This window comes from Amia ocellicauda, chromosome 21, assembly GCF_036373705.1.
Source record: "Amia ocellicauda isolate fAmiCal2 chromosome 21, fAmiCal2.hap1, whole genome shotgun sequence".
Classification (NCBI taxonomy): Eukaryota; Metazoa; Chordata; class Actinopteri; order Amiiformes; family Amiidae; genus Amia; species Amia ocellicauda.
Window position 1 is genome coordinate 9,285,512 of NC_089870.1, and position 27,069 is coordinate 9,312,580.

At 35.8% G+C, this 27,069-nt stretch overlaps 1 protein-coding gene across 4 annotated transcripts in view; it reads right to left on the reverse strand.

Annotated features, from left to right (window-relative positions):
- Nucleotides 1-375: 375 nt before the first annotated feature.
- cdin1 (CDAN1 interacting nuclease 1) overlaps nt 376-27,069 on the reverse strand; it is a 73,783-nt gene continuing 47,089 nt past the window's right edge. For all 4 annotated transcript variants that reach the window (XM_066694359.1, XM_066694360.1, XM_066694358.1 and 1 more), the window contains exon 12: nt 376-3,025. In XM_066694359.1, coding sequence (XP_066550456.1) covers nt 2,890-3,025 — 136 coding nt within the window. In that variant the 3' untranslated portion in view covers nt 376-2,889. The remainder of the gene's footprint in view (nt 3,026-27,069) is intronic.

Sequence of the window (27,069 nt, forward strand, 5' to 3'; positions counted from 1 at the left end):
ATTTAAAGTGCTTAGATGGTATACTTTCCAAAATAGCTTAATAAAAGGATGTAAATGTACCATAAAATACTGTTAATATAATTATAAGATACCTTACAGAGAATTGCTTTGCTGTTTTTCAAATCTCAGATTGTAAATTCTTTTAAGAGCTGTTGGTTAATTAATTAATGAAATTACACTTCACGATCTCTGTGGGAGACATCGTTTTTTCTTTTCTGAATGAATACCACATGTGTTTTGAGGATGATAATCACGTTCCCAGTAATCAGGTGCTCAAGATACAACCTTAGATTTAGAAAAAGAAAGCGGCTTGGAAGTCATTGTTCTGATCCGAACAATGCACCTTGACAGAGACAATGGAAAAGAGCAGGGAAACACAAATGAGAACGTTTTTTATTTTTTATTTTATTGGAACATGTTTTATATGGCATGGGAATCTCTACTGCATCACAACTTCTTTGATCTGGCTTTAAAATAGATTTATTTCATTAGCATTGTGTGCTGAAACTAATTTATAGTGGCTGACCTAAGCTACTCTTTGTGTAACAGCCATCTTGGAAACAATGGCAGGAAGGCTTAAAACAAGAGAGGAACTGAATCTGCTGTTTACTCCTTTATTCATAATTACATTTCCCCCCCTTAAAACTTTGTTTTTTTGACCATGAAGAGCTATAAAATGATGTCTAAGCATTCCAGTAATCTGCAATGAGGTAATATTTACTAGGCACTGGGGGGCAGTTTTTTTTTTATACCAGTCTGGCAGGGCATGGCCGAGGAAGGCATGGGTTATTCTGACCTCTGAGTGACCCCCGAGTCTTCATTATGGAATCATGCTGAAAGAAGAGTGGTTAAAGGTTAGAGGTTTAAAGCTAACCAATCACACAAGAGTTTGCTGATATTTAAACCTCTCCTCAAATTATCTTGCCAAAGGGCAGTACAGTTATATCCCAAACAAGCTTTGACAATTAAAGAAGTCTGTTTAAAGTAACAGGCACCATATTACAATAAGTAATATGCGACAATCAGCTATGCCTCTTGCTTTAATTGTTCTGCTGAATGATTTTCTTTTTGAATCACTCCTTAAACTCCTGATACAGCCAGTGGTTTTGATAACACAAGGTAAGAGCACAGTATCATCAGCATATCAAATGGTGTGTTTCGTCTTTTGGGGCTGTGTAAGCACATTCAATGGACAAGCACATCTTTAATGTAGTTAATCAGGTATCAGTTTGGGAACATTTACTAGGTACACAAAAGTATTTTGTTATTGATGTTTTCTGTGTTCTTTATATATCTTATAGGACTTTGATCCAGTAAAAGGTCATATAAAAATGTCTTGTTTGAGGGAGAGCTGCTATTAAAAAAATAAACTGAAAATATCGAAACCCAGTGATCACCCCACTAGTCTGCTGGGTAGCAGCAAGTTAAAATATGCTAAATCCAAATGCATATTGAGAAAAGTGCACCGATGATTCCCACTCTAGCTTTAAAGTTAGTTAGGCTGCTTGCATTTGAGCTTTAAATAGCCCGTCAATACATACAGAAACAGGGTGGAGATGATAAACACTTTAACAAGCAGGACTCAATAAATTTTCTTTAGCACAAGTCTGTTGTGACTTTAAAAAAAAAAAGCATTCCACTGGTAATTCTGACATAGACTAGATATATGCAACTATATAAGTTTTTATCTTCACCAAAGTTTTTTTTTGTTTCATTCTTTCTTCTAAGAAGGACCCCCTATGGCAAGTCTATATATGCCACTGAAAACATAATTCAATTTTATGCTCACTTCTGCTCTCTGGCTTAGCAATGTTTATTCCATTAGCACTCAGCAGAGATGGCCTCATAAAAGCAGTCCTGGCTGTAAAGTTATCATTCCACGGAGTACAACATTTGGGGGGGAACCAGCTCTCCAAATTACATATTTTGTGTAAATTGAGTGTCATTTAGATTAAAAGCTTATACAAAGAGTCACTATACAGAGCAAATCAAAGTTGCCTACAGGGTAAATACAAGCTTTTAGGGACAGGAATTCAAAGTTTATACCTACTAGTTAGAAGATGTAACTGGGCACTGTATTGGCATTAATTTTGTTTAATTTTATTTATTTATTGATTTTGTGGTAGACTAAAAGGCATATTTAGGAACAGTTTTGACTTGGGAGAATTTTGGAGACATGGATAGAATGCTGTTTTCTTATAAAATCAAATAAAAGTAGTCGGTGCTTGTCCGGATGATATATAAATTAGTGTTTTTGGACGTAATTGAAGCCAGAGTGGAGAGAGAGATAATCATAATAAAACAAATCTGAATTGGGAACAAACAATGTGCTTACTTCTGTTTCACAAATATCAATAGTTAGGTCAAGTTAGTGTTTCATTAAAATAAATGTTGTTAAGGGTAACATATGTTAAAATTGTTAAAAACGTTGACACACTGTGCAATTTCTAAAAGAAAGGAAATGGAAAGGTAAACTAAGTTTGATTAAACAGGTACTCCAAGTCATGGGTGATGGTGTGGGGAGGTGAAAGCCAGCAAGCTCTGAAAGTAAACGTAAAAAACAAACACCTATCATTCTCTGGTGTTTGCCCCTTGTCAAGTAAGAGGAGGAAAGAATTCGGAAGGAAGATAGATTATTACTATCTATAAGCCATTCGACAAAGACAAAGCTGGTGATAATGAGAGGGATGTGTCTGTCAGTTCTGGCTGGGCATACAAGCATGAGACTGAAGTTAAACAGAAACTCTGAGTATGTTTTTCTAAAAAGGTATTAGCATGACCCTGGCCAGCAGGAGTTCAGCTGAAGTTCAGGGCAGATGTTTGCCAGTAGTTTTGCTCTGCAGGAAAGCAAAATTGCTTCCGGATTCACCCCTCTCTCTTCTTCCACCATTAGATTTGGCATGCGCTGTGGCATAAAGTTACAATGTCTGAAGGGAAGCAGTCTTTAAGCAGGATGCCACGTTCGCGATGACAATCCAGCTCTTCTATGAATCCGTGCCAGTAGATAACTAATCCAGGACCAAACCTGCAAGACAAAGAAGGCGTTTACTCAGGTGTTTCTTTGATTTTCTCGCAGGAAATACGACGGCTGAGCAGAACAAAAGTTACAATCTGATAAAGGAAATGATGGAATGTGATACATATCAGTTTACAATGTGCTCTGCTGCACTAGTTGCACACAGTTGGTGGAGAACTCTTCGAGGTTTCCCCCAAACGATTCTGTCGTGCTAGAGAAGAAATCTCCCAAAACAGTCGACTATTTATACTAATCTGAAGCCTCCAGCAGCCTCATCTGAAAGCCCTACAAATGCGTATTCATGTCTCCAAACACAACTGTAAACACTTCAAAAGATTAAGAAATCGGTGCTCAGGCAAACACTGTCTGTTAATATCCAGATTATTTTATCACTCATTAATCCTGATTTATTTCCTATTAATACCAAACAAGAGAGAAACAAAAACAGTGTCTTATTTACTTACCCACTTATTTACTTTGTATACCACATCAATGGATTTGGGGAAGGTGGGAGTGATGACTAATCTCAACAACTACAATTCCCACTAAATACTCTACACCGACTGTCCTTTTTGACACCATAAAAATAAATATTTTCAGACATTGTTAAAGGGCTGCTTAACCACTTAAGTAAATATTAATGAGACATAGGTCAGATGAATGAGAGTAAAAGGTAGAATTTAAAACACTGGGTCCAGTTCCAATATGAGATTGCACTCTTCTCTTGATGAATGGACTGTAATGGATATTCTGCCAGCAACTAACATTACAGAAGGGTACAGCGGTCTAATTTACATTGACACTTAAAGTAGAGTAACTTTGCATTGGCTCTAATGTATTTGCTTGAGCACTATAAATAACCTGACACGCCAGCTCTCAGGAATTTGGGATGAAACGCATACTGCAGAATGGCCAAATTATAGTGAACGCATCTACACTGGTGTGTTTGTATGGAAAGCGCTGTGTTTTAATGCTAATGCCATGTACTGGTGAACAGTACATTTAATTCAACAAAACACCAGCGTGTAATATTACATATTATATTTTGACAATAATAAACTTAAAATTATAGTGGTCTATGCTGGTGCTAAACATGTTTTATACAGATTTTCTATTTTCAACTATGATCCCATAACGAGGCCCACAGCAGACTGTAAAATAAAATAAAATAAATAAATATTGTCTCGGCACTGTGATACAACATTCTTAGACAATAAATAGAGGGGGTGAGTCCCACCAGACTTTCTCAGGAAGTAGCCCTGTGGACTATATAACCCATCAGGAAGTTCAGACCTTCAGGCTGAGTTCATAAAAAAGCAATGACAATCAATCAAATAATAAAGAAAAAAAAAACTTCCTGATATGTTTTGACCATCAACCATCATAGTGCCTATCTACTGAGACTACTTAATTAAATAACAGTGTAACTAGAGGTGTCCTATTGCAAGAAACTCTTACCCAAAGCATAAATTACAAATGCCACAGTAGTCAACCAACAAGTTTTTATTATTTTTGTTGTCATTCAGCTTAGAACAAAATTGGTACGTAGAACCGTATGTCCGTGTTGCATTCTACAGCTGATGATTTACGGTGCTGTATCTCTCAGCATGCAAGCCAAAACTAACAGCCCAGAGAAGGTTGACAGATGCACTGCAAGTTCACTCTGAAGTCACACATAACTGAACATTTTCAAATTTTAGCTTTTTTTTTTTTTTTTCTCGGTTCCCATACTTGAAGTATCACAACTGGATCCATTACTATACTTTTTATGGAAATGTTATGAAAACAAAATCTAAACATTTACATAAGATAACTTTGGGAGAGGGGGTGAGCTCTGCAGCTTTTCTTTTTCCACACTGTATATAATAAAGAGAGGGGGAAGGAGAGAACAAGGACAAAAAAAAAACAGCTTCTACAAAAAACGATACGTTACAATACGTTATAGCACGGTAATATTCAAACAGGAAGTGAGTTTTCAATGGAAGCCATACACACATTTACAAGCATAGAAAAATTGAATTATCATTTCCTTCATAAAAATAATAATTAAAAAAAAGAAAAAAGAAAGAAATATCGCGGTGTTAAGAATGCATATCCCATAACTGTAGAATGCTGGAAGGAACTGGATATTCTTGGTTAAAGAAACAACAACAACATTATTACTAATACTGCAACAAATGTTTCAGCACACCTCTCTTGGGTGTCATTTAGCATTTCCTACCCTTCATGACTGAGTGTTTGAAGTTGTGTCTGGTGTTTTAAATGTGGGAACAGAAATCACTTGAGGTTGGGAATTAACCTCGAAGCACACAATATTGTTTTTCAAATTAAAATATACAAACGGATAGCTTAAGGGAAGCACATTGATAAGAAAGCATGCATGGCAGTGTATTGGATGTTATTGCAACAGTGCTCTGAAATATACAGTCATTAAATGTAATAACTGGTTGCATATTTTGTAAGCAGGTGCCTGGTGGTTACACGGCAGCTTAATGATAGCACATCACTTAAGTACAAAACAAAAAGTAGGTATTTGGAAAGCAAGCTGCTATTAGGTCTCCTTCACCCACACATAATCGCAGCACAATTAAATTACAAATTACAGGTCTGATAAGTGTTGTATATCTTGATAACAGTTGTTCCTATAAAGTTCTTTTCAACATTACATGCTTTTCTGTACTGTGTTCCTTCAGTAAAAGTAACGCTAAGCTATAGATGTATTCTTAGACAATTGTAGGACTTTTTTTTTTTTTTTTTTACATATTGTAAGTGAATTATGTATAAACTCACTGTTTCTTTGCAATGTCTGAAGTATTAATAAGCATTAAAACTGAGGTTTGAATACACTGCTTTTTCTCGTGTATTTCAATGGATGTTGAATTTGTCAATGTATCTCAGGGGCATACCGTGGATCTTTCAGAGCTCGATTAAGAAAAAACATTACCTTCCAAGATTTATACATTGCTTTTTTTTCTTGGCATGTACTTAGTGTATTACACGTTTTATGCCTCACTCAACATATCTAGGGAATGGTCCAGTGAACGGTTATTTAAAAAAATAAAAAATAAAAATGGGACACATATGAGAAAAAATATATAATTCTCTGTTTAGAACATTTTATTTTAGAAAACCTCATAGTGATTTTGAAGGATGTTTAGATGAAACTGGATTTTGTTCAATTGGGAAGCCGTGTAAACTCAGTGTAATACAGGTGAATGGTAACAATAATTCTTGAAGGGTAATGTGGTATGTCTCCAGGCATGTGTAAACCTCCCCTGGTGATTTTCAATTTTAATTTGTAACATTTGCATCTGGAGGGAGAGTACTTACATTTGAAAATACATAAAACCAGTAAAGGGAGGGATTGTTTCTGAAGGAATGCCAAAAGACACAATGAGGTGAGACACAAGGGACAGAGATATTCAGCTGGGCTGCTCTTACCTCTTGCTCTTGGCTATTACTTTGATATAATTATTGGCAAGTTTGATGCCACTTCTCGCCTGTCTCTTTGCAGGCCGTTGACAAATATCTCATTGTTGAATTTGTGATATAACAACAGCAAGCAAAGTGGCTGAAGCGCTTTTAAACATTTAGTTATTCTTGTGATATTTTCCATTCAGGAAAGACTGGCTGCAAACTGTTTCTTATCCCGGGTGACAGAAAATGTGAGACAAGCAATCGGGGGAGGTTACGTGGGGGTCCTAGCAGTCACAGCTCTGGTCAGCTAATACTACCATTAGGTGATTAATAGGTGTTTATTTTTAGGGCTTGAACTGGAAGGCCGTCTCAAGGCCAGTGGAAGATGATATCTACAAAATCTGTGAGTGTCTCGCACGTTTTACAAGCCCCTTCTTCTCTGCATCTGGGGATCTGGCTACAGTTCTTGGCAGGCTAATAAAAAGTGCCAGAAAAAGGATCACAAACAGGATATTTAGAAACTGATTCTACCAAAGGGTACGGAAAGGGCAGCTACAGTCCGATAGGATAGGCCAGGCCCAGGCTTGACTATAAACAAGCTCACGTCAAGAACCACTTTTCCTAAATAACACAAGGTGGAAAAAACAGGGAAAAAAATCAGGAATAGTTTGTTCCAAACAGCTGGTTATTAAAGACACAGCTGCTATTCATAGCCCCCGTCCTAAGGTCTGTCTGTCTTTTTTTTTTTTATGTTTCCAGTAGAAATATTAGCATCTCATTAGCACTGGGAAATAAATAGCACAGAAATGGTAAATGATTTCCAACCAATGACGAAACTTGCACACACACTAGAATTACATTGTAAATATAGCACATAAAGATCTATTTACCAGACATTTGTATTTCATTTTAGCCAACTAGATTGAGGGGGGGAAGGGATGTGTTTCAGGCTTCCCCTTTTTCCACATTCGGTCCAGAGTATAAAATTTACAACTAGCGGCCTGAGACATCAATAATGCTGGTGAGATTAAGGGAGGATTAAAGTATTTTATCAGGAACCTTGGAAACCTCTGAAGACCCCCTGAGATTGAACCTGCCCTTTGCAAAATGACCATGTATCTAATTTGGGACAACTGGGCACATGTTGTGGACACTGTCATTTAGCTCAGATAAGTCCACAGGGAAGTTACCCTTTGGGTTTCCTATGAAAACGTAATGCTTAAAAAGGATCTGATAATTTCCATCTATTGATAACCTCATTAGGACATTGGGTGAAAACCTTTATCTCTTCAGACACCCTGCTAATCACATAAACGGTTAAACCTCATTATCCAATTGTTCTATTTATCTCTGTATAACTATTGGCAGGATAATATCCAATAAATGTCTGCCCTGCTGGTGATAATAACTAAAGAAATGGTGCTTCCTGGTGTATCCTCTTAATTTATTCTGCAAAGAAAGAGCTGTAATAAACAAATCATTTCTTCTTAAGCTGACAACTACACACTAAGATGCCTCAATATGCAAAATGTATTTGTTTTCTTCAATATTTAGGATCTGAACCCCAATCTAGTAGAAAGTATGGCTGTAGCAATGTTCCTGTATTTTATTAATTTGTTTGTAATGTATATATATTTTAAGCAGGTGATCCAAAATGCAATTTTACAATATACAGTACTATTTCTCACTTGCAAAATCTCAAAAGAATGTAAAAATGTAAAGAAAACATTTAGCAACTGATCTACACAATATTGATAATTGCACAATGCAGCATTGACATCACTGATGTAAGACAGATTTCTCTCAGTCGAAAAATGCCAGAAATCTCTATCACCCCTGTATGAAAAGGGCTGGACATTCACTCCATGTAGTGGTGTGCACCTCAAAACACCCGATAAAGCAACCAATGCTTTTAAACTACTTGCAACTTGGACAATAGACTTGGAATATGTCTATGAGTCAATTATGTGACATTTACATACATATAGCCTGCATTCAATCCTAACACCATATTCAGACTCTAGTCAAGTCCATTAGAAATGTAGAAACTTACTGCATCACTTAAATATCACTTCAAAAAAATATATATTATTGATTCCTCATAATTATTTCACTAGGGTGATGCTTTGTAAAATTGAGTATGTCACATTCGCAATTTCAAAAGTGATCTCAACAGCATTAGGTGTGCCAATCTCAATTTATTTGCGGTATGAAATGCATCATTTTGAAAAACAAACATTTGCTCCAGTACCTCAAATCAAAGATGCAGGGTTTTTAAGATGAGGACAGAGAATTTTCTTGGGGTGTTATTAGTGAAAGTATCCGAATGCACCTATTTCCAAAGGGGAATTGGTTAAAAATGATAAAGTACTTTGACACGGATCTTATTTATACCCTGTTCGTCTATTTATTCACCGAGGAGAGAGTCAGCAGAAAAAAGTACAACATATAATACATAATACATTCCCTTTAGGAAACATCTAAAAAAAGAGTACCTTAAAACCCATGGAAAACAAGAGATTTAAAATGACTTTAAAACCCATACTGCAGTCTAGAAGATATGACGTGTATGTATGTTTTTAAGTCTTTAGCACCTGTTGTAACTTAACTTTAATGAAAAATAAATACATGTAAATTGGTGGAAAAAAAATAGAAAATGTGGATTTCCATATAAGTGATTTCAGTTGGGTATTTAATAGCTTTTTAGTAAGTGATTTGAATATAGTGAGGGTGGTTTCAGAGAGTGTCTCAATTGCCAAAAAACAAATAAGGCATTATTAACTTTTACTAGATATGTATTATCATTATAATTACTATATACATAACCCAAGTTGTTGCATCCTATTTGCAGGCTAGCAGTACTCCACACATTTCATGTTACTCTAGAGTTGTTTATTTGACTCAACTAACAATACTGAAAGAGAAAGCAGACCAGAATATAAAATATAGACTTCAGCGATGAAAGAATTACACTTAAATTTCATTCTGTATAACATTTATGCAAAAGCTTTTGAAAATATGTGTTCATATACTCTTAGTACAACAATGCCAGCAAAATTAAACCTTTTTATATTATTGTATTTATTTTGTTATGAAGGTTGGTCTTTAACCGTAGTAATTTAGAAGTATTTGCCTATTGAATCTGGTGTTTCAATGTGCAGAGCTAATATCAGTTAATCAGTTATTCTGATAACATTAAAATTGCACAATGATGTACAGAGATTGAGGAAATTTACCAGAATGTTATCAATTTATCATCTATTAATCCAGTGGTATTGGGTTAGGAATTGGCATGCTAATAAGCTTACATGAGAACAGTAGCTCTTCGACTAATTTGGGAATGAGCTATACTCCACTGCTCTCAGGGTGATAAATAATCATCCTTTGGAGTAGTAATCTGCAAAATAACCCAGTGTTTGGCGAAGCAGGCCTTGGGACTGGTCCAGGCTGACAGGATGTTGGTGTCAAGGGGATACAAGGTCCTTTACCCTGTTATTGTGATCTACCAGCAGCCTTTCCAATAATTACTGAATCTCAAGGGGCAAAACCAAATCCCCATAAACTGCCTACAATTTCTCTTTACTTTACCTTGGTGAAACCTACACTAATCCTGTCTTTAACCCTGTCTGCCAATATGTTTTCAATTTGTTACAAGTCCTTTCTAACCCTGTCTTTAATCAACAACAGTTTTTACTGTAATATAATACAGACCTTGTGCCTCAGTAGTGATATATCTAGTGTTTCATACACTCAAAAGAATATTGCACTAAATGCACACATAATTCAGAACACATAAACAACAGGGCACAATTCTTGCCCTAATTTGGATGTGTGTCAGAGCACTGACTGCAGATCTAACACGGCGCTTGTGGTATCTGAGTGACCAAAGCAAGACATAGGCCTATACTAATAAAAACAACATTTCAGAGGGTCAATACAAATGGGGTTAATTGTTTTGCTTGTGAATGCTTGCTGGCGTGTTTCAGCAATATGCTAATATATTTACAAAGACAAAACAACGTGCTGAATAAAACCAGTCGTTAATTCTATTTCTCAATTATAGATCAACCTCTAAGTTAAATATTGTGTTCTGAATATATATAATCTGAAACGGTCTGTATAATATCGGAAAATACTTGGAGATATTGCTTTCACTGAGAAACTGAGAGTTGGTAAAGATCCAAGTCACTAGCTACCTAGTGCATACTGGTGTTACAGCTATTAAATGAACATGTCAACACAGCATACTGCATACCCCTTGTAATCACATTGATCGCATCCCTTCAGCATATTCAACATATTATGCCTGCTACATCACTCCTTACCTATGAAGGAAGAAAATATTATGCATTCACGTGTTATCCTGCAGTTGAAGGATTTACTGAAAGATACTGTGTTAAACAAAGAAAAAAAAAAAACATTTTTCCAATATGATTTTTCTGCATATTTTAAAAGGTATTAGATTAATAGACCTGTTTTGACCACAGGTTGATAGTGGCAGATATAATATGATACAGGATTAAGATTGTATGTTTAAATGTGAACCTGTGGAGTTTGTTTATGACAACTGTCTACTAATTTAAATGGCTGTGGACGAAACTTCACCAGAAAGCAGATTCTGCTTACTCTGCAATTTGTTTACATTCCTAATGGTAATTTTAGCTCCAGGGAATGGGATACACATTTCTCCGTCTTTCAAAAGCCAAGCACTTACATGTCTGCTACTACTAAAGCAGAATGTGATTATGAATGTTTTTGTAGAAGCCAATATCTAGCTAACAATTAGAGAGAAACAAAAAGTCTGTACATCTACATGATACATTTAAAACAGAATTGGATACATAGTCTTGTGTTTGGAGGCATCTTTAGTGTAACACCTTTATTTTACACATTACAGAATTATAACCTGAAAATAAACATGCAACATGACAACATGAACATTTATTAAAGTAATGGATAAAACAAAAAAACTAACATTTTACATCTCTACACTGATGTCTTTAATCTATTAAATACACACATATCTATTTTAGAGGCTAACGTCCAGGGAAAAAAAAGAAAAAAGGACACAAAACTATGACTTCTCAAGCTATAAGCTGCTTCAACACTTCACTTCACAGCTGTGAAGTTTAACAAGCCATGACGCATTGTAGTATGAATTGTGCTGATAAATGTGGAGCTAATCCAATCAAAGGGCTGGTAAAATACATTCCCGTCAGCTGACTGCCCTGACCTGGACTCTCGAGCATCTCACATGGGTAAAACTGGAAGAGCAGCCATCTCCAAGTGCTTCAAACAGTCAGGACCTTGTGCGTGCCAGGATGGCATTCTCGATAAACCCACACGCAGGAGCACTCCACGCAAATCAATAACATGTGAACTTCACTGAGATGAGGCAGAGCCTGCAACTTTCAAACGCAATGGGATCAGCTGGGTAACAGAGCTCCAGGATATTTAAACAACTGTGGTCTGATACCATCAGCTACCTTGGCCACGGCCTGGACGATCTTTGGCAAATTAAATTTCAATTGTAGTTTTAAAAATTTGCTATAAAAACAAAAGGTCCTTTAGCTATTTCAAGGGTGATTACAACGGCACAGGAGGAACCTTTGGGTCACTTTCCGACCCATGCCACTTAAGAGACGGGTAGGATTTGCAAAAACATATTGAGCCTAAGAAAAACTAATTAGCGAGCGGATCAGATTGGAAGTTAAATACTCTGAAATGTAATAAAAGAATCAGTGAGTGACACCCAGGTCACTGAAAGAGAAAACAGTATTCCTGCGGCAATCTGGTATTGATTTTGCTTGTTTGGTATGAAGGAGAGCCTTTATGAGTTGTCAAACTGACAATTTAACCCCTTTTCACAAAACAAACAGATGATCTCCTCACTGACAGTACTGATCTATTGTATAAATGACAGTCTACAGAGCCTGACAATATGTTTAGATCAAGATGGTCTTATTGATATGCAACAGCTACCAAAATGAGTCAGCCGTTCCCAAGAAGGTATGTTATTGAGCCCCAAATTAGTGTGTCTTAAAGCACTGTCTCAGTACGGCATGTTAAAGGAATCTCCCCGTCCAGATGCAAAACAAAAACATTGTGTGTGCAGCTGTTGCAGTGTGGATAACAAATAAGAGACGATTGTATAGAAAGCAGCTGATCTGGCTAATAGTTCTGTAGCACTTTTCATATTGGACAAGTTGTGCAGAAAACTTGTGGAGGATTCATATTCTGAATTCAGGTTAGATACATACAGTGCAGATACAAAGTAAGTTTGTATTATATTCTTTAGATCTCAATATCAGTTACTCAGGGGTTTGCAACAAAAACACGACAAACTATATATTTCAATAAATATATGAAATAAAATAAAATAAAAATAGTACATAATCATAGTAAATTATAATACTTGGTCAAGAGAAATTGAAATTGTTTACTTTTTGGTGGTATATCCTATTTCTGATATGGAAATACAATCCCAGAAGCTCACAGTGCAGTCATTAGATTATTTGTGGGTATTACGTCTTGTATATTTTTTTGAAAACGTGCAACTTGGGTCACTGTAGCAGGCCAAGGGATTTTGTGCAAACAACGCCAGTACATACATGTACATATCTAGAAATGTGTGGAACATACTTAAATGACCTTAACCTTTCAGTTTTAACATTCCTTTAATTTTCTATTGTTGTGGAGGGTCACATGATGCTTTTACAAAGACTACTCCACTTGAAGACGTGCCTTTTGGATACATTTGACTACACTCAATCATTCCCTGTTTCACCATTCAGTATAATAAAAAACATTGAAGATTGTCTAATAGAATGCACTGCAGATGTCCTACACCTGACAATTACAGATAATGCAATTTTTTGTAGGTTTCTTTTAATAATAAAAACATGAATAATCCAACAGAAAATATAAGTGTAAGCTATTTTAATCCTATTTAAATACAATTAGTACAATACTAGCTACTGTAGTGAATGAATTCACTAGAGGTATTTCATTTATTTTATGTTTATTGGACCAGGAAGTATTGTCATAGCAATTTGTTGCCCAACACGCCTGCTCTTCTCTCACCTCGGCCATTACTCCTGCTGTGTAAGACCATGCGAGAGATTAAGAAGGCAATGCTCCCAGTCAGGAGAGGTGAAGAATGGTGCGAGAGTGGAAACCTTTAAAAGCTAGGCAGCCATTACCATGTAAGTGACCTATATGAAACTGCTCACCATAGTTCACATATTTATTGTCAGGTTCCAGCCTCTAGCTGTTCTGTGATAGCCCTAAATACTTGACAAACTGAAGCCCTTTCACTTTCCGTTCAAATTGCCTCATCTCTCTGTCAGAACGCCATGGGGGACTCCATTAGTTTTCCAAGTCCTTTCCCCCCACTGACAGTCATTTAGCGGGCTCCTTGTTGTGAAGGCTGTCCATGTCAAATTAGCCAAGGCCCCTATTGTCCTTATTACCGCTCGAAAAGCCATCATGAGTAATGCTACGGGGTCCCTCAGTTGTCACTAGTTGTCAGACAGAAAGGGAGTGTGGTTACATATAGCTGACAGGTAATTTTAATGTCTTCAATTATCCCAATTAGTCTTGTCATAAACAATTCGATAAATGTGCGCCAATGCAAACAGATAAACACACCAAGGTCTTTTGGTATTAATGACAAGTGTAATGAGTAAATCAGTGATATAATGCTGCATTCTTTGTTTCTTCACCAAGCTCAGCTGTGCGCTGGCAGCCGCTACCTGGGTCAGCACAAATTGTACTATCTCCTTTCATTAGTTCATCACTTTGTGAGAATTTGAAAGGCCGTGACAAAATTCATTTAAGAAGAGAAAGAGCAGATTGCCTGAAGCAGGTGTTATAAGGGAGATAAAACAAAAGGCTTTTTTTTTTTTCTCTTTAGGTTTTTTTTCCCTGGCCCTTCAGAATTGCAAAGGGGATTTATAAGAAAACGATTGTAGGTGAACACTTTTAAAATTAAATGAATAATGACAAGGATGGTGGATTAAACTAAACTAAACAAAACAAAACAAAAAAATACCTGCCTGAAAAGTGGATAATGTTAAGGTCTAAAGAAATATAAATATTGTTTCAGTATGACTTGCCAATGCTTTAAACATACTAGGGTTTTGTGATAGCATGTGGTGTTTATTTTAGTTTCTCCCACACTGGTATTTTATCTATGTGAAATGTCAGTGCTGTTTGTTTATTTCGATGTTTTAACCTGGCTTCAGATTTATATGTGATTTTTCACATTGTAAAACAATCACACAAAGTTTCACAAGCTGCAAAACCACAACAATAAATGCCCTCAAAGTCAGTGCACCAAAGATGACTATACCACATACACTTTAAACAAAACTCTTCATTTGATTATAGCATATTGTTGGTAAATATTTGCAACTGTTTAAAGTATACATATGTGAAAGTATAATATTTAACAATTGATCAAGGACACTTTAAAATCAAATGCGTCAATGCAAGCTGTTGATTTGAAAATCGCCCTCAAAACGAGGATGGTTAAGTGCCTGACACTTCAACGTTATTTAGCATTATGCTTTTACCTTGAGGTCCGCCTTGAATTTGGGAACCTGAGAACGTGTGGCTGCTCTAAATAATTTGTGAAACATGAAAATCTGTTTGGCTGTTAGTTAAGATCTCTGGTGCACCCTGTCTCTTTTCCTGACCTCAGTCGAAAGTGATGGCTGAAAAACCCGTCACTGGGAAGTTGTAATAGGAAATTGCTCTTGGCAACTATTTGTTCAAGCACCAGAATTATTTTTGTGCCAACACTAAGAACCCCATTGGAAAACAGGGCAAGTCTCCCTAATGAGTAATCTATTTCAGTGCAGTCTTGTCTGGGCATGACAGTTTACTGAGAGGCTTGAAAAACTCGTAATTACCAGTGTTACAGGGCAATTAATGCATATTACACTGCACCACTCATGGCGGCAACTGTCATTTTCTCAATAAAAATGAGTACTCTTCAGCTAAAGGTGACATTAATTGGGTCTTTAATGACTATGCAGAGGAGCTGAAGCCAAATATGAACAAAACAGCGATTCTGTGTCTGACTTCAGGATCGAGAAAATTGTACTAAAATGAGATTAATTGCTGTTTAGAAAAGAAAAAAAAAACTAAAAAGCTATTAAATTGTAGGGTTTGGGTGCTGGGGTTGATAGTTGTGATGTTAATCCTTTTTCTCAATGTGGAAAAAATATTCAAGAATATTTCAAGCCAAGATATGCATAGATATGTCATAAACAATAACTATTTTCTCCAATAGCACAAACTTATTGTGTACATTATATATATATATATATATATATATATATATATATATATATATATATATACATATGCACACACACACAGTGCCTAGAAAGTCTATACCCCTTTCAAACCTTTTCACCTTTTGTTGCCTTATAGCCTGGATTTAAAATAAATATATATATATCTTATCTTATTATTATTATTATTATTATTATTATTATTATTATTATTATTATTATTAAAAATGAAATAGCTTGGTTAGATAAGAGTCCACACCCCTGTAATCACAATCCTAAATTAGCTCATGTGTAACCAATCGCCTTCAAAATCACACACCAAGTTAAGTGGCCTCCACCTGTGTTAAATTGTAGTGAGTCACATGATTTCAGGGTAAATTCAGCAGTTGCTGGGTAGTGCATTTCAAAGCAAAGTCTCAACCATGAGCACCAAGGAGCTTTCAAAAGAACTCCAGGACAAAGTTGTTGAAAGGCACAGATCAGGGGATGGCTTTAAAAAAATATATATTAGCCTTGAATATCCCTTATCACAAAGACACTGCCTAGATCAGGACATCCCTCCAAACTGGATGACTGAGCAGTAAGCATATACCAAGCACTCCACAAATCTGGCCTGTGTGGTAGTGTTGCAAGAAGTATGGATGGCCATTTGAAGTATGCAAAAAACACTCAGGAGATTCTGCAGCCATGTGGCAAAAGGTTTTGTGGCCTGGTTAAATTAAATGGAAGGTTTTGGCCTAAATGCAAAGCATTATGTTTAAGCATCACCCAAAGAACACCAACTGTGAAGCATTATGGGGCAGGATCATGTTATGGGGATGCTTCTCATCAGCAGGGACTGGGGCACTTGTCAGGATAAAAGGGGGAAAGAATTGAGCAACGTATAGACAAGTCCTTGAGGAAGACCTGCTGCCCTCTGCAGGACAGCTGAAACAAGATGGAAGTTCACCTTTCAGCAGGACAATGACCCAAAGCACACAGCCAAAACTACACTGGTGATGCTAAGGAATTAAAAGATAAATGTCCTTGAGTGGCCCAGTCAGAGCCCTGACCTACATCCAATCACAAATGTGTGGCATGACTTGAAGATTGCCGTCCATCAACGTTCCCCAAGGAACATGTCAAAGCTTGAATGGTTCTGTGAAATATTGCCTAATCTAGGTGTGCAATGTTGGTAGAGACCTATCCCAGCTGACTCACAGTTGTAAGTGCTAACAAAGATACTTCCACCAAGTATTAATTCAGTTGGGGTGAATAATTATCCAATTATGAAATTTAATTTTTTTTCTAATATAGGCCTATATACATTTTATTTTTTTCCACAATAAAATTATATACATGATGACAGATAGTTAGAGATATGTAGATTTGTGTTTGTGTGTGTATATGTACACTACCAGTCAAAAGTTTTAGAACACCTACATTTTTCCAGTTTTTATTGAAATTTATGCAGTTTAATGTCATGTGTACTCTTCACTGTTGTGTTGTTTGCCAAGTGTTTGGTATTCAATGAAAGCTGAGACTCTCAGCTTTTTAACGATGTGAAAAATTTGTTTTTTATACCCCCCCCACATTTACGCCCCCCCTCCGATTTCTGAAATGGGGGGTGGGGGGATACTGTCTGAGTAGGAATACAAAATCTCAGAAAATATTGACAATTATGACATATTCTGGAACTAGACAGTCTACTAATCAAAACAAGACCATCCACATTTTGGTAGAGGCAATACACACCCATAGAGAGCTCAAAATGTCAAGATGGAAAACTTTACAGTGTACAAATACACAACAGTTTTACATAATTGGATTTGAACTTCTCTGTGTTTGATAGAATTTGATTAATTGCTAGGTTGTTCTGAACAAAACAAAAGCCTATTTGCAAAGAAATCCAATCGAAACTGAGTGATCTGTCACAGTCTGAATGAGATCCAGTTTTTGGTAACCTCAACTTTTTTTAACCTCTGGCAGTTTACTACTTACCTTTGTACCATTTCAGGTTATTCACTGGACTTAAATTTCAATAAAAACTGGAAGATTGGGGGGTGTTCTTAAACTTTTGACCGATAGCGTATACAGTTAGGTCCATACATATTTGGACAGTGACAATTGTCCTCATTTAGGTTGAGGGTAGTTACATCCATTGGGTGAACGGTATAGGAATTACACCCATTTTTATTTGTGGTCTGTCCAATTTTAGGGGCTGAAAAGTAATTGGACAAACTAACATCAATTTAATCATTAATTAAATGCAGTTAATGTCTGCATGAAGTCTGGAACCCATAGACTTCACCAGATTCTGGGTTTCTTCCCTGGTGATGCTCTGCCAGGCCTGCACTGCAGCTGTCTTTATTTCCTGCTTGTGCTTGGGGCGTTTTGCCTTCAGTTTTGCCTTAGAAATCAGAACAAACCAATCAGAGAGATGGCAAAAACATTAGGTGTGGCCAAATCAACTATCTGGTACCTTCTTAAAAAGAAAGAACACACTGGTGAGCTCAGGAACACCAAAAGGCCCGGAAGACCACGGAAAACAACTGTGGTGGATGATGGAAGAATTCATTCCCTGGTGAAGAAAAACCCCTTCACAACAGATCAAGAACACCCTCCAGGAGGTAGGCGTATCTGTGTCAAAGTCAACAATCAAGAGAAGACTTCACCAGAGTAAATACGGAGGGTTTACCACAAGATGTAAACCATTGGTGAGCCCCAAAAACAGGAAGACCAGATTAGAGTTTGACAAAATACATCTAAAGAACCCTGTACAGTTCTGGAACAACATCCTATGGACAGAGGAGACAAAGATAAACTTGTACCAGAATGATGGGAAGAGATGAGTATGGAGAAGGGAATGAACTGCTCATGATCCAAAGCATACCACCTCATGTGTGAAGCATGATGGAGGTAGTGTTATGGCATGGGTATGTATGGCTGCCAAGGGAACTGGTTCCTTTGTATTTATTGATGATGTGACTGCTGACAAAAGCAGCAGGATGAATTAATCAAAGTGTTTAGGGCGATATCTGCTCAGATTCAGCCAAATGCTTCAAAACTCATTGGACGGCGCCTCACAGTGCAGATGGACAATGACCTGAAGCATACTGCGAAAGCAACCCAAGACTTTTTTAAGGTGAAGAAGTGGAATGTTCTGCAATGGCCAAGTCAATCACCTGACCTGAATCCAATTGAGCATGCATTTCAAGGCAAAACTGAAGGCAAAACACCCCAAGAACAAGCAGGAACTAAAGACAGCTGCAGTGCAGGCCTGGCAGAGCATCACCAGGGAACAAACCTAGCATCTGGTGATGTCTATGGGTTCCAGACTTCAGGCAGTCATTGACTGCAAAGGATATGCAACCAAGTATTGAAACTCACAATTTAATGCATGATTATGTTAGTTTGTCCAAATACTTTTGAGCCCCTAAAATTAGGGGGACCACATATGAAAATGGGTGTAATTCCTACACCATTCACCCAATTTGGATGTAACTACCCTCAAATTAAAGATCTTGATTGTTTCCTTTCAAATCAATTGTGGTGGGGTCCCGAGCCAAATTGATGACAATTGTGACACTGTCTAAATATTTATGGACCTAACTGTTTGTGTGTGTATATATATATATATATATATATATATAATATATAAATATATAAATAACCTACATAAATACTTCTATATCTCTATAGCAAAAGTAAATAAATCCTCAAAAAGAAAAATTGTTTATTCTGAAACCGAAACCATATAAAGCACTGAGATGGGGTTAAAATATTTTGATGCTGGTCTTTGCAAATAGTAAAGTGTTATCCTGGTTTGTCCTGGAGTGTCATCCCTAACAGACTAATGATTGACTGTGATGGTATAGCAGGATTTGGTTGAACACTCTGTCCATATTTAATGAGGTTAATGTCTGCTGATTTGTTGGACCAATGGCAGAGTTATGATGCTGATTTCCACTTTCCTGTTACACAGGCTGTGAGAGCTGGGCACCATTTTACATAAGACTATTGTCCTCTTTAGAAAGAGGAGGTAGGTAGGAGTTACAGTACCTTCACAGAACACCAGCTGCGGTTGTCCATGTACCGTACACCATGACAAACAGACTGATCACTGTTTAGTATAGATGATCCAATGAAAATTCCTTTGCTCTACAACGTAACACAATACACAATATGGACGTACCGGAGAAATACAAAAATTTGCATTATAAATGGCGGGAGGTGTGTGCATTTTATGGCCACTGCTGTTGACAAGTGACAATGCGTGGGATGAGGAGAGGTTTATGTCTCCCTGCTGCTCTTTCATTACCCCCACGCTGTAGAGGCCATGTGTGATGGCTCTGGTAGACAACTGCACACGTCCTGGCATATTTGCAGCTGATTGTTGTAGGTGTTTCTCTTCTTAGGATAAAGTACCTGTTCTTGGCTTAGTTTGGCATGAAAGCTTGTATTTATTTTTTTCTTGAACAGGCAAATCACTCTCTACTAAAGGTTGTCAGCTTAACATCTAATGACTTGCATATTTGCCACTGTATTTGTATCACTGTATTTTGGGATAGCTACGCACCCACATTAAAGGTCCTGTTTGTGGCATCCTCTGCCCTGTACCTGTGCTTATCATATGACTCCAATGTCCTTTTTTAATCTTACATATACACACACACAAATATATATAAAACTGCACTTATTAAAATGCACATACATACATTTTAATATAGATTTTTTTAAATATGGATATTTAAAATCCTACTGTACTCTGAGCTGTCACCATGCAGATGTAAACACTGTCATTGGTAGTCTTAGAAATTTCCTACTTCAAAAGAACTTTGCAATAGAGAAGAGAATAAGCAAATATTAGAATTGCAAAATACATCAAGTTTCAGCGGCAGACAACTTGAACATGTTAAGGAACCACACACACGCAAATGTGCCATGCTCGTACCAAATCAAGATATACAATTTTCACTTATTTCTAGGTCTCAGCTTAGATTTTCAGATTTAAATATATATATGTGTGCGAAAATAAGGACATTATCTTATTTGCACTTTCGTGATATAAGAGGATTATAAATTGAAGTCTTTAAAATTATAACAAACACTTTTTTTTTAAGCTTCAGGACTTCGATACATTAATTTCTGGCAACTATTTACCTTTTCCAAAGTATAAAGTTAAAGAAAAATAATGCTTTCTAGGCAGGACAGAATTTCCAAAATTAATCTCACACGCAACAGTGGAAATACTTCCGGAAGCTCCTAAAAAATAATCATGACCATGAAGCAGCTTATGAATCATTACTAATTTAACTTCCTATTTTTTTGGCCCAAAACTTGTTTTGTTTTTTTGCCAGAAAAATAACTATAAACATAAACAGCATTCTTTTAACATGGCATAGTCTCATTCTTCTCATAGTCAAGCCCTGTGTAATAGAAACCATCTTAGCACATAAACCAACTACTGCATAAGGAACAGTGCATATTAAAAAAAATAATAATAATAACAGCTGTTGAGACTTTTCTTGCTTGGAGGAGTAGGGGGATGAATGTAGATTTCTACTTGTTATTTGATGAATATAAAAATAGGTTGCTTGATAGATTAATTTTGTTGTATTTCCAAAAAGACAAAATAATAAACAGCATTAGGACTAATATATATATACACACAAAAAAATATATGTGTATGCATATTATGAACATTAATACATTCAACTCCAAATTAAAACAAATACAAGACCATTTAAGTAAATCTTATACTTATCTGTATCTTCCTTTCTGCTCAATACAAATAAAATAATGTTTTTCGTGTGCATTCATACAATGTGCACTTCCTAATGGTTTATTTGTTTATAGCTGTAATGTGGTATACAGTATTTTGGTAAGTCTTCAGATTTTCTACAGTGTGAAAACACCCTCTTATTACGAGATCCACAGACAGGTTTGCTTACAAAATTAAATCAGAAGGATTGTACCTTTCATTACATCATTGCTGCTGTCGTCTGGTTTACCTTAATTAAGGTCAAGGTATAAAAATATGAACTGCATCCTTGTAATATGCACTTGGTATATTGAGTAATCATCTTATCTGGGAAAGCAAATCTTGGTAATGGTTAAAGACAAGCTATGACAAAACCACTAAATCCAGGTTGTCAAACATAATTTATAATGTATATTTCTCCTTTTTTTCTGTTAAAACAGTAATTATGAAAACCAAAGCGATATGGGTGAGTGTTTATGGCTTCCCATTAAAAGTCTGGCTCAGAGCACTTTGTGTTTAACTTTAGGTTAAAGAAAATCATGTGGAGATCTCTGTGCGATGGCCTGGTGACTTTATATCCTCTTGTCAAAGCTCTGCAGTTTTATTTGTAGTGATACATGCAGGAGGAGGTTGGAGGTTAAAGTTGATAGGAGGGCCAACAGGAAAACCAACCAAACACTTTCAGAAGATTACAGCGTTTAACATATTAGGACCTTTCATCAGTTGTTGCTAACTTTGAAAGTCTACTTTTCATACACTGGGGTTGGCTTTAAAAGGGAACTAAAAATTTGATCAAACATTGCAATTAGTGAACCCTTTGTCCTACAGTCAACTGTTTAAAAGTTGGAATTTAACTAACAATGATTAAACTATCTTGCTACTTTTTGATTGGAGAAGACATTTGACAAGGTTACAAAATATTTAATGTAACTGCAAAAACCTTGAAACAAATGAAACAAAGATTGAAATGTAATGTGTATTTTATTTCTGTTATATATGCATATGCATATATTGTGTATTTTATTTCTGTTACATATGCATATGCTGGCTGCAGGAAATCGTTGTACTTTTAATTTATTACTGGTATATCTGAAGAATGGGATTAAAAGTAAACACATTCTATTCAGTTTACTGAATTTATTTACCACTATTTATTTCTAGATAAATAAAACCACAATTATTTATACAAGTCCCGGTTCCAAAGCAGTTTCTTATCAACATGTTCTAGTTTTTATCAGATACTGAAGTGCTTTCCGCTGTCAGAAACTCTGAAAATGCTCACTTGTTTGATTACCTATTGAAGGCCACTAGTTTGTCAGGGCAACTTCTCAGACTACGCCAGGAAAAATTAAGAAAAATTACAATAACAATATTATTTTAATTAATAATGTATTAATGGAACTAGTAATATATGAGATAATGTGGACAGTTATGGAAAATGTGTGAAGTATATATTTGTCCAGTAATAATGATAGTGATGATAATACAAATTATAATTATTATTTTAATATATAAAGTACAGTCTCAATGGAAAAATAAACCATAAAGCAAGGTTCAATTTCTCAGTAGTTTCTGGGTGGGAACTATAAACAAATAGAACTTTTGTGCGAAATACATTTGAACACTAATTTCCTAGGAAATGCAATACTTGTGCTACAAATACATATAACTTTTTCTATCCACCCTGAAGCAAAAGCTATACATAATCAAAGGCTCTAATGTTTACATTGGTAAAGATTTTCAGATATATTTTTATTTTTATGTTGTTATTTATAAAAAATAAACCTTTGCTTATAATACAGGTGAGACTGGAGTGATGTGAAAAAGATTTAAAAGATAAACAGCTGTCTAAACTGTCATCCAACACACAAGTCCTCCTTCAACCACAAACACTTCAGTAACACACTCACTTCCTATACCAAACAATTAATTCTTGTACCTTGATAGTAGCAGAAAAGCACTTCCACATTTACTAATTGATTTCCAGCATTATTAGGAAATATAATAAATCCTATTCATGCCACAATTTAAATGTCTTTTTTTATGATGCATGGTTTTATGCAGTAAACAATACATTGATTCTAGCATACTGGTCAGAGAATACATTGTGGTATAGAACAGCATTCATCAAAGGAGGTTTAGATTAGCAGCAAATGTTTTACACTAATCATTTATAAATGTGAAATAGCTTAAACAGAGAATTGGTAGTTGACCTAAAAGATATCATACATTAGTTAGAATTGATGACTTAAATCAAAGGTCAAAGCTCCAGAGCTATTCCCTCACATGGGTTTGATTATCTCACCAATAGCTATGAAAGCAGAAATGTTTAAGCTATCAGGCAATCAAGGAACCAAGAGGAAACCTGAAACTAAAGCCAGAGATGTAAGGTTGTACCAGGAGTGAGCATATTTGTCAGTTAGTCTTTTCAACAAATGGAGAAACAAAATAAAAATATACAAGCCATTACAAAAATGTCTTAATTTTTCAAACTGAACATTTTAATGCAGTAGTATAAGAATGAAAGGCCATCACTAATAACAATAATATTTATTAATTGTAAATGTAATAGTATGATTTAATTAGGTAAAATATAAAATAAAAACCTAAAACCTGTTAAAGTTCATAAAGTAATTCTTATAAAAGCATTATGGGATATTAACCCGAAAATATATGTTTTTTGTGAACAAATCAGGTCGAAAAGATTGATCTCAAACGGGTCAGAAACCACAACAAACTGCTTATGATGTACAGCTTATGTTGTGTCAGCAATGTGTTCAGGGCCTAGAAAATGTATATTGTAATATCGACAGAAGGAAAATTAAAAAGAAATACATAAATAAACAAAATACATCCAAATAAATAACAAAGAAAACCCCCTCATAGATGCTTGTACTCGAATACTGACTCTTATAAAGGAGAACTTGTAAGTCCTTGCAACATACATCTGGTTCTCAATTATGACAACAAAGTGGCCCGGGTAATTGATGGCTGTGCAGAGAGGTGAAGGCAAACAGAGCTAACAAAAACCTCCACACGAAAGGACAAGGTTGAGCAAGGGACAGCCGCGCTAAAAGAAGAATAAGTCAGGGTTATTTATAAACAACTACTTATCACTTCCATCAGCCACCTCGCCGAGAGCAATACACCTCCATGGACCACGACGCCGTTCCATTAATTAGACATGAAGGTGTACTTTGACCAATTGGAGCAGAAACAAAATGAAACTTTTCTTGATATATAAAGATGGAGGCAGAAGATTAATGAATATTTATTAATCATCATCATCAAACCTTGTTGTGTTTCCTCAAAAAACAACTTTCCATCCATTTCTCATATCACCAGACTGCTGCTACTTCTTCTATGATGCATATATTGCAGATTATACACACATACATATTATTTATTCCTTTCTGGCAGACACCCTTATCCAGGGCGACTTACAGGTTAGCCATACAAAAGTCCAATATATAAAGTCTGTATGGACTCGCAATCACTTATTCTCTGGACTTGATGATTTGCAGATTTGTCCAAAAAGACAAATTTGGTACCAACACAAAATACAAACAGGCGGATTGCGGTTTCTTCATGTTCAGGATGCTGTTCGTAAGGCTTCTGAAACTGAGGTACAAATTAACTTCCACATCCCGTCTTGCTCAGGTTTTGCGGAAGGCACTTGAAATTCTTTAACCTTGGGCAGCGTGCTATGTGACTAAGATTATAAAAATGAAGAAACGTCAATCAGAACTAAAAATAGAGAATATCTAATGTTTAATTTAATGCTCCGCCTTTGGAAAACAAATCTCTGTAAGACAAAGCCGGGGAATATCTTTGATGGCATGGAATGGCCAAAAATAAACTGAAATACGCATTCCTTCCTTTCATTTAGAATGTCTTCAGATGTAAATCTTTAAACATAATAGGTATGGTGGTTGATATAAGAACAAAAGAATAGATTTTTTTTTCCTTATTCAATTTAACATATTTTAGTTAAAGCCTTTAAGGGCCAAAAGTGGGGGGCCTGCATTTTATTGCCCTTGACAGTCATCTATATCACGCTCCAATGCCTCCCTTAGCCTTTAGTGTACAATTGAAGGATCATCTGCTAAGAGACTTGTGCTTTTGTTTGCCTCGTACCCTGTAATTAAGGCATTTAATACATTTCACTTTCAGATGTTGTAGAAGTGAACTGTGAAGGTACATAAAATGAGCCACTTAAGAGTTCAAGCTTCGGGTCTTTATACATTCATCGGACAACTATCTTTCCTGATAGTTTTCAGTACGATGCGAGTAGGATGTTCCGAGAATCATTAAACGATCGGGTGTGAGGTGCATCCATTTAGTGGGGTTTAAGGGATTTTACCATCATCCAGCCCATCACTGACAATCCAGCTTTCAATTCTGATTAACTACAGTAACACTGTAAAGTTCACCACAACACAGCGTGAAAACCCTCCACCAAAAGGATGTTTAGCTTGAATCTGGATGAATATTTTCAGGATTATTGATAGAATAAAATAAAAAAGATTAAAATGAGAATTATACAAATCAAGAAATGTGCTGTTTGGTGTTATGATAATTAATTAATTGCTTGATGACAATAATAATGCTGAATTATTATAAAGAGTAAGACCAAAAATGTGAATTAAAGATAAACAAGTTTATAAGATAAACAATAGATACCACTGAAATAATAATAATAATAATAATAATAATAATAATATAATATAATGTATATTTAAACAGGTCCTTATGTTGATTGATATCAAGGTTTACAGCCTTGTTTAGAGATAGGTAGCAACTGACTTATGTTAAACTTTAAAGATACACCATGTCTTGTCAGGTAATTTCTTAAAAATGTTGCTGACTGCTTTACGTTAAAGGTACTGCTTTGACAGGCATTCAATGTGGAACATAAAACAAGCAGAACAGGTCTCCTTTTTTGTATATTAAACGTAACTGTAGTTCACTTTAAGCTATAGTTTTCTTAAATATGTAAATAATCTTAGGGTTAATATCCAGATTTGACTATAAATAATACCTGACAAAACAATAATAATAATAATAATAATAATAATAATAATAATAATAATAATAAAAGAAAGTGTATAAGTATGGGAGATTTATCTTCAGTACACTTACACTATTTGTCACAGGGCTATCTTTGTGTCAAGAAAATAAAGCAACGTATCTATTGCCACATTGAGTGGAATACAATGCTTCTGAATGTCTTTGGGTGAAAGCAAGCACATACTCAAAAACATTTCACCCATCAAAGTTATTCTGTTATGTTGGGTTTTACAAAAAGCCATTTTAATAAAGTCCTACTGCTTTGGGTGCCCCTAGACAGGATCTCGCACAAATGACAAATGTTGCTGACTTCTGCCTCCAATGAAACCCGGAAGGTCATCACTGAGAAAACAGAGCACTATGAGTCTGATGACATAAATCTTGAAAGCTGACAAAAAAATGTAAGGAAATTTTTAAAAGTTCCGTAACCAAACAGGAATCCGTTCGAAAGGCATGCGCTGCCTCTATTTTCTTTAGGGAATCTTTCCATCTTTAACTGTCAGTTAGAGACTCGGGGAAAA